The sequence below is a fragment of the Felis catus genome, chromosome C1 (assembly GCF_018350175.1).
Source record: "Felis catus isolate Fca126 chromosome C1, F.catus_Fca126_mat1.0, whole genome shotgun sequence".
NCBI classification, from domain to species: Eukaryota; Metazoa; Chordata; class Mammalia; order Carnivora; family Felidae; genus Felis; species Felis catus.
In genome coordinates this window covers 41760000-41777102 of record NC_058375.1, presented here as the reverse complement: position 1 = coordinate 41777102, position 17103 = coordinate 41760000, and the positions used below count along the sequence as shown (strand labels likewise).

The window sequence follows — 17103 nt, the reverse complement described above, 5'->3', positions numbered from 1 at the left end:
CAATTCATACAGTATTTCCCTAGAGAGAGGGTAGAATGGGGGTTAGGAAGGCTAACCCTGGGGTCAGACTGCCTGGTTCAGACCATTATCAGCTATGTGACCTTAGGCAAGCATTTAACCTCTGAGTCTGAGTTACCTCATCTGTTGAAGTGGTATGACAATGGGACCTCTCCCAGAAAGCTGTAACAATGAATTAGCGCAGTGCTTGGCAAATGGCAGCCAGTCATTCCTTCTATCTGTGGGTTTTGGGGGGAGATTTGAACAGAATTCTGAATGGTAAGTAGGGACTGGTTTAGCAGGGCAGGTCAGGCTGTTCTAGGCAGAGGGAACAACATGGAAGAAAACACAGAGACTTTGAGGAGAACAATATTTGGGACCTGGAGAGTAGCTCAGAATGGTTAGAATCTGAGGAGAAAGAATGGGAGGGGTGGCATGAGCTTAAGGCAGTAAAACTATTAGGTTAGAAAACAAGGGATAAGTTTAGCATCCTAGCATCCTGAAAAGAAGTATGGTACAGGGCTTAAACTACCTTCAACATTTACTAATTTGGGCTAGTTAACCTCTCTGTACCTTGGTTTCTTTGCCCTACCCACTCAGAGCTGGTTGTGAGGATTGTGAAATAATGCATGAAAAATACTTGTCACAGTGCCTGATACTTAGTAAATACTCAATTTATTATTATTATTATTAGTAGTAGTAGTAGTAGTAGTAGTAGTAGTATTTATCCTGACTCCTTAGAACCAGAAGGGGCCCTAAAAATTATCTAGTCTAATGTCCCTGGTTGTTTTTTTTTTTAATGTTTATTTTAGTTTTGAGAGAGAGAGAGACAGAGCATGAGGGGGGGGGGGGGTTGGGGGGGGTGGGGAGAGAGAGAGGGAGACACAGAATCTGAAGCAGGCTCCAGGGTCTGAGCTGTCAGCACAGAGCCCAACGCAGGGCTCGAACCCATGAACTGCGAGATCATAACCTGAGCTGAGGTCGGACACTTAAATGACTGAGACACCCAGGTGCCCCTAATGTCCCTGTTTTAAAGGTGGAAAACCAAGGCCCAAAGTGGGGTGTATTTATAATCCCACAAAGCAAGTTAGTGGTAGAATTAAATCATACGCAGGACTCGTGACTCCCAGCCTGCACCGTGTGGCTCCCTGACTATTGTCAGGCCACCTCTGACAGGTTCTCCCTCCCTCTACAGATGATTGTCTCCCCTCCTTTGTAAATAAATTTCAAGGCATTTATTTTGTGCTTATCCTATTTTTAGAACACTCTGGCACCTGTATGCAAATGATCCTCAGGGGACTTTGTCTGCTATGGTGACTTGGGCCAACTCCCCAAAGAAAGCAGCTATGAAACCAAAGGGAAAGCACAGCCCAGGGTGGGGTGGAGATCCTGCACTATCTTTCTAGTGAAGTCTTAGAAGTCCTGGGGAGTTCATTCATTTTTTTTTAAGTTTATTTATTTTGAGAGAGAGAGAGAGTGAGGGTGAGCGGACGAGGGGCAGAGAGAAAGAGAGGGAGAGAGAGAGAATCCCAAGCAGGCTCCGGCTGTCAGCGAGGAGCCTGGCTTAGGGCTCGAACTCATGAACTGTGAGATCATGACCTAAGCCGAAATCAACAGTCCGACACTTAACTGACTCAGCCACCCAGGCACCCCCTGAAGAGTTCATTCTAATGTCTTACCTGCCATCTGTATTTTAATTCTTGTTGTCTCTGTTTGGAAATGAGTTCATAAAGAGGTCTTTGGCCAGGTTCCAAGCTGAGTTTTTGGGATTCAAATGTCATGTCAGAAGGTAATGTGAAACCCAGGCCTGTGGACATTCATATCAGCTATTTAGCTGTGATGCTGGCTCACGTTCTGGAGAAATGATTCTTACTTTCAGGAAAATAGAAGTATCATGGGGGATTGGAGGGAAAAAGATAATTTTCTCAGACAACCCAATGGTTCTGCCTTGCAGAGCTGAAGAGAATTGGGACTAATGAGATGATAAGAAGGACGCGGGAACAAGGCCTCAAGCACGTCTCCCATAAAGGGCAATTTCCCTGGCCCTTGGCATAAGCAGCAGTGTCCCCATCCTCAGTGGCCTCACCATTTAGCACACACTTCCTGAATGTCTTCCAGGTGACAGGCCCAATGTTGGGTGCCACAAACCCCTCAGTGGCTTTTCTTTGCAGGACAGTGTCCAAGCACCTGCCCTGGCCTCAATGATCTAGGTAGCTCCAGCCTCACTTCCTACTTCTACCCTCACCTAGTATTTTAACTATTCTGTTTCAGAGAATCTAAAATGCTATCAATTGTAAATTATATTCTTATTTCAGAGATGTTAAAATGTGAAAAAGTGAACATCTTAGAGTCCTTCTGAGTATCTTATACTTCAGTGAAAATGGAACTGCTCGTACTCTCCCCAGACGCCATGGCGTTTCAGGCTTCACTTTTTTTTTTTTTTTAAACTGTTTATTATAGGAAATTTCAAACACGCAGTCAAATGGGGAGACTACATATTACATGCATTCCATAATCCATGTACAACAATTATCAACTTATGGTTTATCCTCCATGTTTTCTCCATATTTTGTTTTCCCTGGGCTATATTAAGAGCAACTGCCACTACCTACTATGGACTTAATTTTTCTTAATTATAGAAGTAATATATGCCCATTAAAAAATACTTTAAGGGGCGCCTGGGTGGCGCAGTCGGTTAAGCGTCCGACTTCGGCTCAGGTCATGATCTCGCGGTCCGTGAGTTCGAGCCCCGCGTCGGGCTCTGTGCTGACCGCTCAGAGCCTGGAGCCTGTTTCAGATTCTGTGTCTCCCTCTCTCTCTGACCCTCCCCAGTTCATGCTCTGCCTCTGTCTCAAAAATAAAACGTTAGGGGCGCCTGGGTGGCGCAGTCGGTTGAGCGTCCGACTTCAGCCAGGTCATGATCTCGTGGTCCGTGAGTTCGAGCCCCGCGTCAGGCTCTGGGCTGATGGCTCAGAGCCTGGAGCCTGTTTCCGATTCTGTGTCTCCCTCTCTCTCTGCCCCTCCCCCGTTCATGCTCTGTCTCTCTCTGTCCCAAAAATAAATAAACGTTGAAAAAAAAAATACTTTAAGATTACATTCAGGCATAAAGAAAAAAAAAACCATTATTGTTGTTGTGGTTCATTTCTTTCCAGTTTCTTTTCTATGAGTTTTTATCGTAATTGAAGTCACACTGTATATTCAATTTTATATCCTGCTTTTTAAAAATGTAACATAGGGGCGCCTGGGTGGTGCCCCTACTTCGGGGCCCCTACTTCAGTTGGGCGTCCGACTTCGGCTCAGGTCATGATCTCGCGGTCCGTGAGTTAGAGCCCTGCATCGGGCTCTGGGCTGACAGCTCAGAGCCTGGAGCCTATTTTAGATTCTGTGTCTCCCTCTCTCTCTGACCCTCCCCTGCTCATGCTGTGTCTCTCTCTGTCTCAAAAATAAATAAAACGTTAAAAAAAATTTTAAAAATGTAACATTATAGCATAAATATAGCTAAAATTATTAGCAAGTCTTTACAAATATGATTTTAATGACTTCATTGTACATCATAGGGAGGATGCACCCGATCCATTCATTAATTCATGTAGTCAACAATATTTGTTGCACTTACATGTGTTGGGCACTATAAATAAGGTAAAAGAATGAGGCACAATCTCTGGTTTCTCAAAGTTTAGTTGTTCTCTGTGGTTTAAATATTTAATTATTTTTCAGTTTGGGGCTGTTATGAATCATGTTATAGTGATTAGGGATCATCCTTGTGCGTAAAACTTTTCCTAGGTTTTAGATTATTTCCTTTAAATGGATTTTCAATAGTGAAAATCCTAATTCATGTTATCTTTGCCAGCATGGAATATGATGTTAGCTTAATTTTAGCTAATTCAATAGGTTAAAAATGGTACCTCATCATTTCAAATTACATTCCTCTGATTACATATGGAACAGTCATCTATATATTTATTAATCATTTGTTTTCTGCAAATTGTCTGTTTGACAAGGTTCCTATTTTTATCACTGTCAATTTCTCAGTACAAGGTCTGATTCTCATTTCATTTTACTTGCTGTGACCTGGGAATGTATTAAGTATAATCTTGTTCCAAGCTTCTCTTTTTTCTCCTAGCCCTCTCCTACCTCACTTCTTCCCCCACCACTTGCTATCCTGAAGGGGAGTTGGGTGAGTCACCTAAAGGATACAGGAAGTAAAAAATTAAGTAAATTCCTCAGAGAGACTTCTGAGAATGCTCTGAATGGTGCTGATGTCAATTTGGAGGCAAAAACGGTGAAGAGGAAATGGGTTGCCAACTCTGATGCTAAATTTGTCTATGCCAAAGCACTGAGGTTTTATGGATGATGGTTCATTCAGTAGGTATCTTTAAAATACCTGCTACATGCTCAGATCTGTGCTGGGTGCTGATAAGGGCTTACTAGCTAGAGAAGACACAAATGAAATAGATCATAATTTTTTTTCTAAGGTTTATTTTGAGAGAGAGTGAGAGAGAGCACGGTGAATGTGCACGTGTGCTTGAACAGGAGAGGGGCAGAGAGAGAGAGAGAGGAAGAGAGAGTATCCCATGCTGCCAGCACAGAGCCTGACTTGGGGCTTGATCCCATGAACCATGAGACTATGACCAGAGCCAAAACCAAGAGTTGGAAGCCCAACAACTGAGCCACCCAGGCATCCCAGAAATAGGTTGTAATTAATAGTCAACTACGTATATTTTAAAGGCATCCAGACTAAGTGGAAAGGTTCAGCAGATAATTAGTAATTTCCATCTAAAACTTAGAAGTGAGGGGTTGAGGGGAGGATAAAGAGCCAGTGTAGAAGACAGAGCAGGAGCAGGGGGAAAATAAAGGGAACACATTGATGAAGCAAGGTGATGCTGAGGAAAGGTGGGGTTTCAAGAAGAGGAATGTATGTTTGGGGGATGCCATCTTTGTTATTTAGGGCAAAAGAGAGACCACATTATCTGCCCTTCTCTTATTCATTCATTTCTTTGTTCAGTTAGTATTTTTGAATACTTGCCAGTTGCCAGGTACTGCTTTAGACATTGCAGAAGGTATAGAAATGAAAGACATAGCCCCTAAACCATAGTCTAAATGAGGAGATGCAGATGGGAGTGGAAACAAATCCCTGATATAGGTGCTGTGAGTCATTCATTCAAAAAATATTTATTGGGGCACCTGGGTGGCTCAGTCGGTTGAGGATCTGACTCTTGGTTTTAGTTCAGGTCATGATCCTAGGGTTGTGGGATCCAGACCTGCATCAGGCTCTGCACTGAGCATGGAACCTGCTTAAGATTCTCTCTCTTTCTGGGGCGCCTGGGTGGCTCAGTCGGTTAAGTGGCCGACTTCGGCTCAGGTCACTATCTCAGGGTCTGTGAGTTCGAGCCCCGCGTCGGGCTCTGTGCTGACAGCTCAGAGCCTGGAGCCTGTTTCGGATTCTGTGTCTCCCTCTCTCTGACCCTCCCCCGTTCATGCTCTGTCTCTCTCTGTCTCAAAAATAAATAAACGTTAAAAAAATTAAAAAAAAAAAGATTCTCTCTCTTTCTCTCTCTCTCTCTCTCCCTCTGCCCCTGTCCCCTGCTTGTGTACTCTCTCTCTTTCTAAAATAAAATAAAATTAATATTTATTGAACACACAAGACATGCCAGATACATTGAGGAGCAATGAAAGGAAGTCCTATAACCTTTGGTTTATCTGCTTGAAGTAAAATGTGGAAATCATGGAAGTCAATAGTTATATCCTTGAGAGGTTTTGAGTTTTGAGTGTTTGACAAGGGTTTTGTGTAAGAGACCAATGCCAAAAATAAGAATCCAGGGCATTCATTTCTCTGGGCCTTGGCTTCCCATCTGCAAAATGAGGGAGTTGACCCTATATGTATCTATCATAGGATTAGTCACATATGAGGTAGCTTCCCCACTAGACTGAGAATTCCCAGAGCAAGGATTACATGGGTCTTTGTCACTGGCACAGTGAAATATTTGTGGTAAATCAGTAAATATTTGTGGAATTGAATATTCTTGTGAGGGCCTTCTAGCTCTAATATTCTGTGCTCTGCTGCTGCTAAAATAAAGTCCCAAGTACGTTCTGTGGAAGCCCAGAAGGAATGATGACAAATTTTGATGCTAGATCCCAAAGAACTTTCCAGAATAGGCGCCCGCTGACCTGGACCTCAAAGTTAGATAGGATTACAGTGAACAGGGAAGTGCTTTATAATCCCTAGTCCTGGATTCTAGTGACCTCTTTCCTGCCTTGTGCCCTCAAGGATCTATCAGTTACTACCTATATGCCCTTGGGCTTTAATTTTCTCACCTGTAAACCAGTAGTGACAATAATATATGGTATGCTGAAGAGAACATCATGTGGAGTCTGAATAGTTGGATTTGAGTCTTTGACTAGCCAAAAAGTAAGCAGCCATATGACCTTGGGAAAGTCACTTTACCTCTCTAGGTCTCAATTTCTCTACCTGCAAAATAAAGGAGTCAGACTAGATGAGCTAAGATTGATTTCTTCTGGCTCTAAACAGTCTGCATCCAGGGTCATTGTTAGGATCCAATAAGGTGATGCAACAAAATGTTTATAAACTCTAGGTGGTCCACAGTGTGGTCTGTATTGCTGAGGACAGATGGGTGTAACACCAAGCCAGCTCCAAGGGATCACTTTCTCCATTCCTCAGTCCTCGGCTTCTCCCAGACTCCATTGAACCTCTCTGAAAAGCTTCTCTACCTCTGGTTTCCTCCCACTCCCATGGGACACAATGCCTTGGCTTTCTGCTGCTGCAAATACAAAGGGCTTGGAGCTTGACAGGTGTGGGTCAGAGGGTGAGGCGTAGGGAGAGCCAGCCCAGAAGCTCTCCTTACTGCCTTCCTGGTGTTCATTATTTCTATCTCCCAACATGGCCCAGAGGGAGTGAATTGAATAGGAGGGAGGGAGGAGTCTGGCCCGGAGGAGAAAGTATGCAACAGGGCAGTATCCAGGGATGGAGGCCCCAGAAACAACCTCTTACCAGTTGTGTGACCTTCCAGGATGTGTCACTGCTTTGTGCCTCTTGCTTTATCTATAATATGGAAAGGGACCAGTAAGAGGAGGTGGTTTGTATGATCTCACAGACCCTTTTATAACCAAAGGGGTTATAAATGAGGTTTGAAATGAGTTTTCCCTACCAACCACACGGTCAGCTCTTGAGTTTCATTCAGCATTCTTATTAGTGCCTACTATGTCCCAAGTGCTATAGTCAAGGGCCTGGAATTTAGCTAAATATAGGATTGGGTCTCAAGATGCTCATAATCTGAAAGAGGAGACAGACAAATAAACCAGTACTATAATAAATGTGATGTGTCCAGTGACATAATGCCAAACCATGAAAGGGCAGAAAGGGAAGTTACTTTGTCAGGGGAGGGAAGGCCAGGAAAAGCTTCAGAGAGGATGTGACCTTTGAATGAGTTTACAAATTATAAAAGAGAAGGGGATTCCAGGCAAACATCTGCATATCAACAAAAGGCCACAAGTAGTTAGGCAAAACTGGAACTCACGGGTTCAGTGGAGGTATGAGAAGGAAAGAACTGGAAGGGAAGCTTGAGCTAGATCCTGAACACTCTGTATGTTCTACTGAGAAATTTGGACCCTATGGTGGGGGCTATGGGAGGCCAGAGAGGGGATTTAGACCAAGAGGGAAATGATGAGATTTAGATTTTAGAAAGACCCATCTGACATTGTAGTATGCTCTGTTGAAAATGTTGCAGACACCCAATAAATTCATCCTTTCAACAAGTATTTATTGGAAATCTCCCCCACCTTATGTGCTAGTGCTGTGCCAGTCACGGAGACACAATCGTAAGCAAAAGCAGACATCGTGTTCTTGTGGCACTTGCAGTTTGGCAAGGAGACTGACTTTAATCAAATAACTGCACGACTAAATACAAAATTACAGTGAGGATGAGTGCTACAAAGGAGAAGTACATGGTGCCAGGACAGCATGTAATCGGAGTATTTGACTTTACCAGGATGGTCAGGGCAGCTTCTCTGCTGAGTTGAGCTAAGCTCCAAAGGAAGAGTGTTGCCTCAAGGAAAGGCACTAGGAAGGCTTTACGGGAACAGCCTCTCAGGCTTCAGACTCCCACCTGACACATGTTTACCTTCCAAAGCAAACTTCAAGCAAGTATTGCGTTGTACTCATCCTTTGATCTTCGGGACCTAGCAGACACTAACCATAGAATCAGCGAAGATTTGAAAGAAAAGGAAGGTAAAAGAGGAAAACCTATTAGGCACCTTAGATATTTGAAGATAGCAGTGCTATTTCCTAGAGTACTAAACATCTTCCATCCTGTAGTTGTTCCCCCTGTAAAATAGTTTCAAGTTCCTGTCACTGTTCTGGTTATTCTGCTAATTGTGAAGGTCCCTGTGACAGGTGACTTAAAACAGAGACATAGCCTTGTGCCAGGAGCCATGGTCTCTTGGAGCCAAAAGACTTGGTATTCTTTAAGCCCCTTTCCATCATTCACTGTCTTTCACCTCTGCAAGCATCAGTTGCCTCTGTTGTGGAATGGGGATTTGGTTCTTCTCTCATAGGATTTCTTTGGGAATTAACTGAGATAACTGAGATAATAAACTTTATAACCTCTAAGAGCTAAACAAACATAGGATTTAAATTTTTGGAGGGCTGCCACGTGAGTGAAAAATTAGATTTATTCTTTGTGTCTCCAGAGAACAGAATTAAATCAATGGATAGAAATTGCCACATGCAGATTTCAGCTCAAGAGAAGGAAGAAATGTTCTAATAATCAGAACTGTCCGTCAATGGAATGGCTGCCTTTTAAGGTAGTGGGTGTCCAACATTAGAAACACTCAGTACAAGTATGCCGTGGAATGAATTCCTAGTTTGAGTGAGAGGGTAAGTTGAATAATATTTAAGGTTTACTTTTAACTTTATAATTCAACAATCTGGTAGTCAAGACAAGTGGAGGAACTGGGAGGGGGCATATGTGGCAGAGAGCAGCATGAACAGAAATATGGAGCAGAAATGAGTGTGGCATGTGTGGGCGACCATGAGGAAACTCCAGAAAGAAATGAAGAGTCTGTGTGGTTTGATGATTCAGTGGAAGATAAAGAAGATAACTAATATTGGTTGAGCACATGTGTGCCAGACACACGTGATTCCATTTAAACTCTCTGGGTAATTTCCAGCCTTACCCTCTGGTGGAGGGGAGATTGTTCACCCCAGAAAACCTTAGAGGACCCCCCTCTCTGGGAGGGGGGCGGGGTGCTGCAGAGTGGATTGGTCCTGTCCTAGGGGGAAGAAGGGGATCAAGAATACATAGTCTGGTTGGGCTATAGGTTGTGTTGAAAATGCACAGGCTGTGGTCAAAAGACAGAATTTGAATCCTGACTCTGTCTCCTTACAGTTTGTGACTCTAGCAATTTACTTAATTTCTGTGATCCTCAGTGGATTTATGTATAAAATGGAGACTCAAATTTGTCCTGCTTTAGGCTGCTGTAACAATTAAGATAAATGATGTAGAATAAAGAGCATCCTGGGAAAAGCACAGGCTTTGGAATCAGACCTAGGTTTGAATCTCAGTCTGGCATGAACTGGTTGCAAGATCTTAGGCAAATTATTTAACTTTTTCTCATCTGTAAATAGAGATAACAATATTTCAAGGTTATTTGGTAATTAAATAAAATAGGTTAAGTGCTTAGCATGGTGCCTGGCCTGTAATAATTCTCAACTAACAGTCTTATTTTGTTACTATAAATAATAAGTGAGATCCCACATATAAAACATTTATCAAAATGCCTGGCACAGAGTAGGTGTTCAGTTGATGTTAGCTTCTCTGCCCCTTACCTGTGTGTCTGTCTGTCACATGGGGCTGCTGGAGGCCAGGGCGGCGGCTTGCTCACCCTGGTGACCACTCTCTGGAATAATGTTCTGCCCATATAAAGAGCTCAATGAATGCCTGCTTCATAGAAGTGAATTGATTGCTCTTGATGACATGGTCTCCTTCCTCAAGTAGCCAGTGAGTCATGCCTCTTTCTCCTCCTTCCTGTCTCCTCTTTGGTTCTATTTCTGACTCTCATCAGTGGGAGGGGAATCAATGTTTGTTGAAGTGATTTTTAAAAATAAAAGAGAGAGGGAGAGAGAGGGAGGTTCAGGAACAGTTCTCTGGGCTACTTTCCATTGAGCACAGGATGGTGAGAGCTGGATTGTTGTTTCCAACCTTGCTTCTTTTCAAGGGAAATGACAATAACAATAATATCAACAGTAATAGCAGGAACTACTATGGACTTTATTGCACACCTACTATGTGCCTGGCACTCTGCCAGGCTCTCCAAATACGTTATCTATAATCTTCACACAACTACTTTAAGGTTGGTATTATCACTTTACAAATGAGAAAACTTAAGCTTAGAAGGGTTAAGTAATAATGAAAAGGATATGTACTCCCATATTTGAGTACCTATTATGAGCTAGACATTTTAAAAAATCTTATTTAATTGCAAACAGCCTACAAAGTAGGGATTATTATTTCTATTCCAGATGTGAGGAAGCTGAATCTCAAAGGGATAAAAAAACAAAACAGAACAAAACAAAACAAGCAAACAAACAAACAAAACAAACAAAAAAACCCCAAGCTTTCCAAAACCACACAATGGCAGAGCTGGTGATGAATGGTGAACTGGTGATGAATGGCAGAGCTGGGAGTCAGACCAAGGCCTGCTCAACTTTTACACTCATCCATTCCCTTTCTATCAGGCCATTTGCTACTCTTTGAGGGAAGCATCATATTGAGACTCTGACTGGAAGCAGCCCTCAGCAGGTTTGAATGAGTGGGAAGTGACACATAGCATGAAACTCATCTACTCCAGCTGGGCAGACTCTGGGAAGCTGGCCCTGTTCCTGGGGCTAACTCTGAAAGTGCAAAAATAGTAACTGAGGCTTTTATGGCTCTTACTATGTACTAGGAACTTTTCTAAGCATTTTAGGTATAATAACTTTCTTAATGTTCACAATAACTTTGTGAAGTAGATATTGTTGTTATTCCCACTTTAAAGATGAAGAGACTAAGGCTCAAAAAGGCAAATTGCCCAAGAAGGAGATTACACAAGAGCATAAATACCAGGAGATAGTGATCATTAGGAGGCATTTAAAAGGCTGCCTACCATAGTCACATAGTAAGTGCTAGAACAGGGATTCACACTCAGGAGTCTAACCCCAGAGACCACCCTCAATTTCAAGACTGTGTAGCCTTTTTGTTTGGCAAGTGATGATTGAACCTCCACTGTGTGCACAGCCCTGTGCTAGGCACTAGGAGAACAGAGATGAAACTGGTTCCATGTCCAAGCTCATTTAGTATTCCATACTAGGATTTATTTTGTTTTATTTTATTTTATTTTATTTTATTTTATTTTATTTTATTTTATTTTATTTTATTTTATTTTATGTAACCTCTACACCCAATATGGGCTCAAATTCATGACCCCGAGATCAAGAGTTGCATGTTCTACCAACCGAACCAGCCAGGCACTCCCCATACCAAGATTTCTAATTAATTGGGCATCAATTGGGTGACAGGACCCCCCCTGTCAAAGAGCTGGGGCACAGGGCCAGACTCCAGTCAGAGATGGAGGCCTCAAAACTCTCACAGGGAAATGATACAACACAGGCAGAGTGAGAAGAGTTGAGACCACCTGCTTAGAAATCCTGTCTGGGCCTTTAAATCTCTAGTCTGGATGGGTGGCTTAATTCTAAACCTCACAGGACAAAATTTGGGGCCTGGCCTGCAGATGGGTGGGAGGAGTCTTATTTGTGGTGTGGGAGCTCAGGAAGCAAAGGCAAGGGGTGTGGGGTGGATTAAATACTGTTGAAGTGTTTCATAGGTCCAAAAAACTTCTGCATAGATAGTGCAAATTGATGATTTCTCTCAGTAGTGCCTAAAATTCCCAGTATTATGTGTTCACTCACTCATCCATCTCTTCATTCATTTATATATTAATTCATTCATCCACTCACTCATTTATGAACTGGAGAACTTTTAGAAAGAACTCTTACCAGAGCTCGTAGGAAGAAATATTGTATGTGGTCAGAAGGGATACTCTGATAAGCTGCTTGAGGTGAAGAGTAAGACACCCAAAGATCATGCTCAATAAACAGGAGTTGGAGATTTATATGCTCCCCAAGGATAGTGGGTGTAGTAAGTACAGATTTTTTTGCTGAGTAAAGTTGTGCAAGTCTAGACCAGAGCTGAATTGCCGAGGACATGGAGAAAATGAGGTAACAGATAACTGTTGTCTTTGATTTCTCATCACTTCACCTCCAATTCATCACCATGCCCTATATAACTCATCTCTTAAATACCTCTTGAATCTGTTTGACTTCATTCTCATTGCTACCACTCTAGTTTAAATCCTTATTGGGACTTACTTGAACCACTGCAAAGATCTTCTAACTAGCCTTCCTGCTTTCCATCTCTTCTTCCAGTCCATTCCCCACATTACAGCCAGAGTGATCTTTCTAAATAAAGTTCAGATCTAATTATGTTAATCCCCTGCCTCAAAATCTTTTATTTTAAAAGATAAAGTCCAAGGGCACCTGAGTGGCTCAGTTGGTTAAGCATCTGCCTTCGGCTCAGGTCATGATCTCATGGTTCATGAGTTTGAGCCCCAAGTCTGGCTCTCTGCTGTCAGCGCGGAGCCCACTTCAGATCCTCTGTCTCCCTTTCTCCCTGTCCCTCCCCTGTGCTCTCCCTCTTTTGTCTCTCAAAAATAAATAAATAAACTTAAAAAAAAAAGATAAAGTCCAAACCCCATAGCACAACATTTAAAGCTCTTTCTAGCTTCAGCACTTATCCATTACCCATTTCCCATTTCTTACCATTCCTTAAGTTCTTTCAGAGTACTCAATGGCAAAAACTCTTCTTCTGCCAAAATACTTTTCCCTCACTTCACTGCTTGGAAAATTCTTCTTTAGAAAAGTCCCTGATGGGGTGCCTGGGTGGCTCGGTTGGTTAGGTGTCCAACTCTTGATTTCAGCTCAGGTAATGATCCCACGGTTGTGGGATCGAGCCTGGCATTGGGCTCTGTGCTGAGCATGGAGCTGGCTTAGGATTTTCTCTCTGTCTCTCTCTTTCTCTCTTTCTCTTTCCGTCTGTCCCTCTCCCCTGCTTGCTCACTCAGTTGCTCTCTCTCTTCCTCAAATAAAAAGAAAGTCCCTGTTATCCTCCTACTATTGTCAAATAAGCACATCTTCAGGCCAATGCTTCTGGACTTGGTACAGATTCCATTAGTGGGAGTTACGCTGTCTACCACGTTTATGATTCTCCTCGTGGGCATATTATAAGATTGCATTTTTTTTGGATGTGGGTGTGTGACTTGCTTTGGCTAGTGAAGTGGGAGAAGTAGAAGTTTTAAGAGCCAAAATATGACTCACACACTTTTCCCCCCTCTGGTAGCTGCCCTGTCAGCTACGGAAGACAAAAAGCAGAGCACCCAGCCAACTGTTAATAGATATGTAGCAATAGTGAAAAATAAAACCTCGTTTAAGCTGCTGAAATTTGGGGATTGCTTTGCTACTAAATAACTCAGTATATCCTAACTGATACACTATCTCTGCTTTGACAACTTCTATAATTACCCCAAACCACCATGTTTCTACCTTACCTGACTTGTGTGACACATTTTCTTTTTTTTTTTTTAAGTTTATTTATTTTGAGAGAGAAAGAGAAAGAGAGAGAGCATGTGTACACAAGGTGGGAGGCGCAGGGAAAGAGGGAGAGGGAGAATCCCAAGCAGGCTCTGCACTGCCAGTGCAAGCCTGACGCATTTTCTTTATACTGCTTATCTGGAACTAATGACATACTGCCACATACTGCTAGTTATCAGTCTAATGCTCCCCATTAGCATTAGCTACCTCTGCACTTTTACTGAGACTTCCTCAAGTTAGGGATAGTGCCTTGTCCATTTTTATATCACACAAAGTATGGTCCATGGCTAAGGTATAAATTGTAATGAGTGTAGGAGTCAGACTTATTTTTTTTTAATGTTTATTTGTTTTTGAGAGAGCGCAAGCAGGGGAGGGGCAGAGAGGGTAGGGAACAGAGGATCCAAAGGGGGCTCTGCGCTGACAGCAGTAAGCCTGATGTGGGGCTCAAACTCACAAACCGCGAGATCATGACTTGAACTGAAGTTGGACGCTCAACCAACTGAGCGGGAGCTCATCCAACCCAGGTACCCCTCAGATAGATTTATTTTGAGTTCTAATTCTGATACTTAGCGGCAATCTTCTTAAGCCTCAGTTTCCTTATCTGGAATAAAATAGAGTAATCGTACATATCCTACAGAGTTTTTCTGAAGTGTGTGGATAACAGGTGCAGCATATACACAAATAATGGCATACTGGAATTATTGTCCCCTTATTTTATTATCATAATAGATTGTGTTCAGTAAATACTTGTGGATAAATCCTTCATTGATTGGAGTTTAGTGGTGTGTGTGTTGGACTTGGAATCAGAGGTCCTGGATTCAAGGCATAGCTTTTGTCTCCAGCTTTGTGACCTTAGGAAAGTCACTTACCCTGCCTGCATTTTTGCATTCTCAACTATAAAATGTAAATGCTAGTGAATAGACATTTCTCCAAAGAAGACATCCAGATGGCTAACAGACACATGAAAAAATGCTCAACATCTCTCATCATCAGGGAAATACAAATCAAAACCACAACGAGATACCACGTCACACCAGTCAGAATGGGTAACATTAACAACTCAGGCAACAACAGATGTTGACAAGGATGTGGAGAAAGAGGATCTCTTTTGCACTGCTGATGGGAATGCAAACTGGTGCATCCACTCTGGAAAACAGTATGGAGATTCCCCAAAATATTAAAACTAGAACTACTCTACGACCCAGCAATTGCACTAGTAGGTATTTATCCAAGGGATACAGGAGTGCTGTTTCAAAGGTGCACACGCACCCCAATGTTTATAGCAGCACTATCGACAATAGCCAAAATATGTAAAGAGCCCAAATGTCTATCGATGGATGAATGGATAAAGAAGATGTGGTGTATGTATATACAATGGAGTATTACTCAACAATCAAAAAAAAAAATGAAATCTTGCCATTTGCAACAACATGGATGGAACTAGAGTATATTATGCTATGCAAAATTAGAGAAAGACAAATGTATGACTTCACTCATTTGTGGAATTTAAGATACAAAACAGATGAACGTAATGGAACGAAAGCAAAAATAATGTAAAAACAGAGAGGGAGATAAACCATAAGAAACTCTTAAATATAGAGAACAAACTGAGGGTTGCTGGAGGGGTATAGGGTAGGGAGATGGGCTAAATGGACAAGGGACATTAAGGAGGACACTTGTTGGGATGAGCACTTGTTGGGATGGGTGATATATGTAAGTGATGAATCACTAAATTCTATTCCTGAAATCATTATTACACTGTATGTTAATTGAGTTAGATTTAAATTTTTTAAAAAATGTCACGTGCTTTACTGACCGAGCCAGCCGGGCACCCCTCTTTCTTTTTTTAAAGTAAACTCTGCCCTCAATGTGGGGCTCAAGCTTGTGACCCCAAGGTCAAGAGTTGCCTTCTCTACTGACTGAGCCAGCCAGGAGCCCCTCAATTATTTTCTTATTAATTTTTATGAGGTTTTAAAAAACATTTTATTCTACTTACCAAGTACAATACAAGACACATAATAGGTACTCCTTAAATATACTCTGGGCTATTTCTTAATTGTTCCTGAGGACTTTTTAGGAAAAAAAGCAGACTTTCTAGGATGCTAACTCTTTTCTCTTCCTACCCAGGACACAGCTGGGCAAGAGCGGTACCGGACCATCACCACAGCCTATTACCGTGGGGCCATGGGCTTCATTCTGATGTATGACATCACCAACGAGGAGTCCTTCAATGCTGTCCAAGATTGGTATGAGATTCATTCATTCGCCTCATTCATTCATTCATTCATTCATTCACCTCAGTTATTCATTATTCATCAAACTCTTTAGGAAAACCTAATGTGTGCTAGGTCTTGTGCTGTATGCTAGGGAAATCTACGTGAATCAGACATGGCTCCTGTCCTCAAGGAACTCACAGATGAGAGGAGGGGAAGATAAGTAAGCAAGCAGTGAGAATATCATGTACATGTGCAGTGGTAAAGAGAGGTACTGTTGGGAATCCAACAGAGGGCTGTGACCCAGCTTGGGGAATCAAGGAAGGGATCATGGAGTTGCTGACACAGATGCTACATTTTGTAAGATGAACAGGAGTGAGCCAGGGGGTGAATAGATAAGAATATTCCAGGAAAAGTATACAGATGTACAAAGATGAGAAGGTAAGTAAGGGGTATACAAAGAGCAGAGGTCATGAAGAATTTTGTGTGTTGGGATAAGGAATTTGGAGTTTATTCCCTAGATGACGACATTTGAACAGGGAACCAGCAGGTTCAGATTAATGTTTTGGAAAGATCATCCTGGTCATAGTAGTGAATGAATCCACATATGACATCCCCATAAAGTTTATCCCCAGGCTAGGGGTCAAGAGCACATCTAGTCCAAGTTTGTAAAGATTCAACACACAATGGAAATCAGCACAGCTTCACAGGTACAACCTCTGAATGACTTACACAGCTTTCTTCCTAGAGTATAATTCACAGGGAGAAGGGAGCACAAGGGGAAGGACAGGTAGGAGGGAGGGCCCAGGACACTGTGCCCCTAATCAGTAGAAAGGATTGGAATGGGAGAAGATGGAACATCTGTGCCATGGTCTTCTTCAGAATCAGAGATGCTGAGAAGGCCAGCAATTCAGCAGCGGTGCTGGCCAATGCCAAGGTTATCTCTGCTGCCCTTTGCCCAACAGCCATCCTTCGATGACTTCCCTTCTGTGAAGGAACAGTTGCCGTGACTGTGTGAAGTACTATTGGTGCCTTGTAGTCTTGAGTTGTGAGTGACTTTGCAGGCTCTCCAAGGTGCCATTCACGTGTCTGTCATTCATGGTGGTCTAGGTTCTCCTTCTCAGCCTATTGGTTATCCTCCCCTTCCTCCTTTTTCTCTCTTCCCTTTTAACAAGACCCCTCCATCTTCCTTTT

General features: G+C 42.5%; 1 protein-coding gene across 4 annotated transcripts in view; it reads left to right on the top strand.

The window, feature by feature from the left end:
* RAB3B (RAB3B, member RAS oncogene family) overlaps positions 1-17103 on the top strand; it is a 75502-nt gene that overhangs the window by 40401 nt on the left and 17998 nt on the right. For all 4 annotated transcript variants that reach the window (XM_019837002.3, XM_045035817.1, XM_045035816.1 and 1 more), the window contains one exon: positions 15824-15942. In XM_019837002.3, the coding sequence (XP_019692561.1) occupies positions 15824-15942 (119 nt within the window). The remainder of the gene's footprint in view (positions 1-15823; positions 15943-17103) is intronic.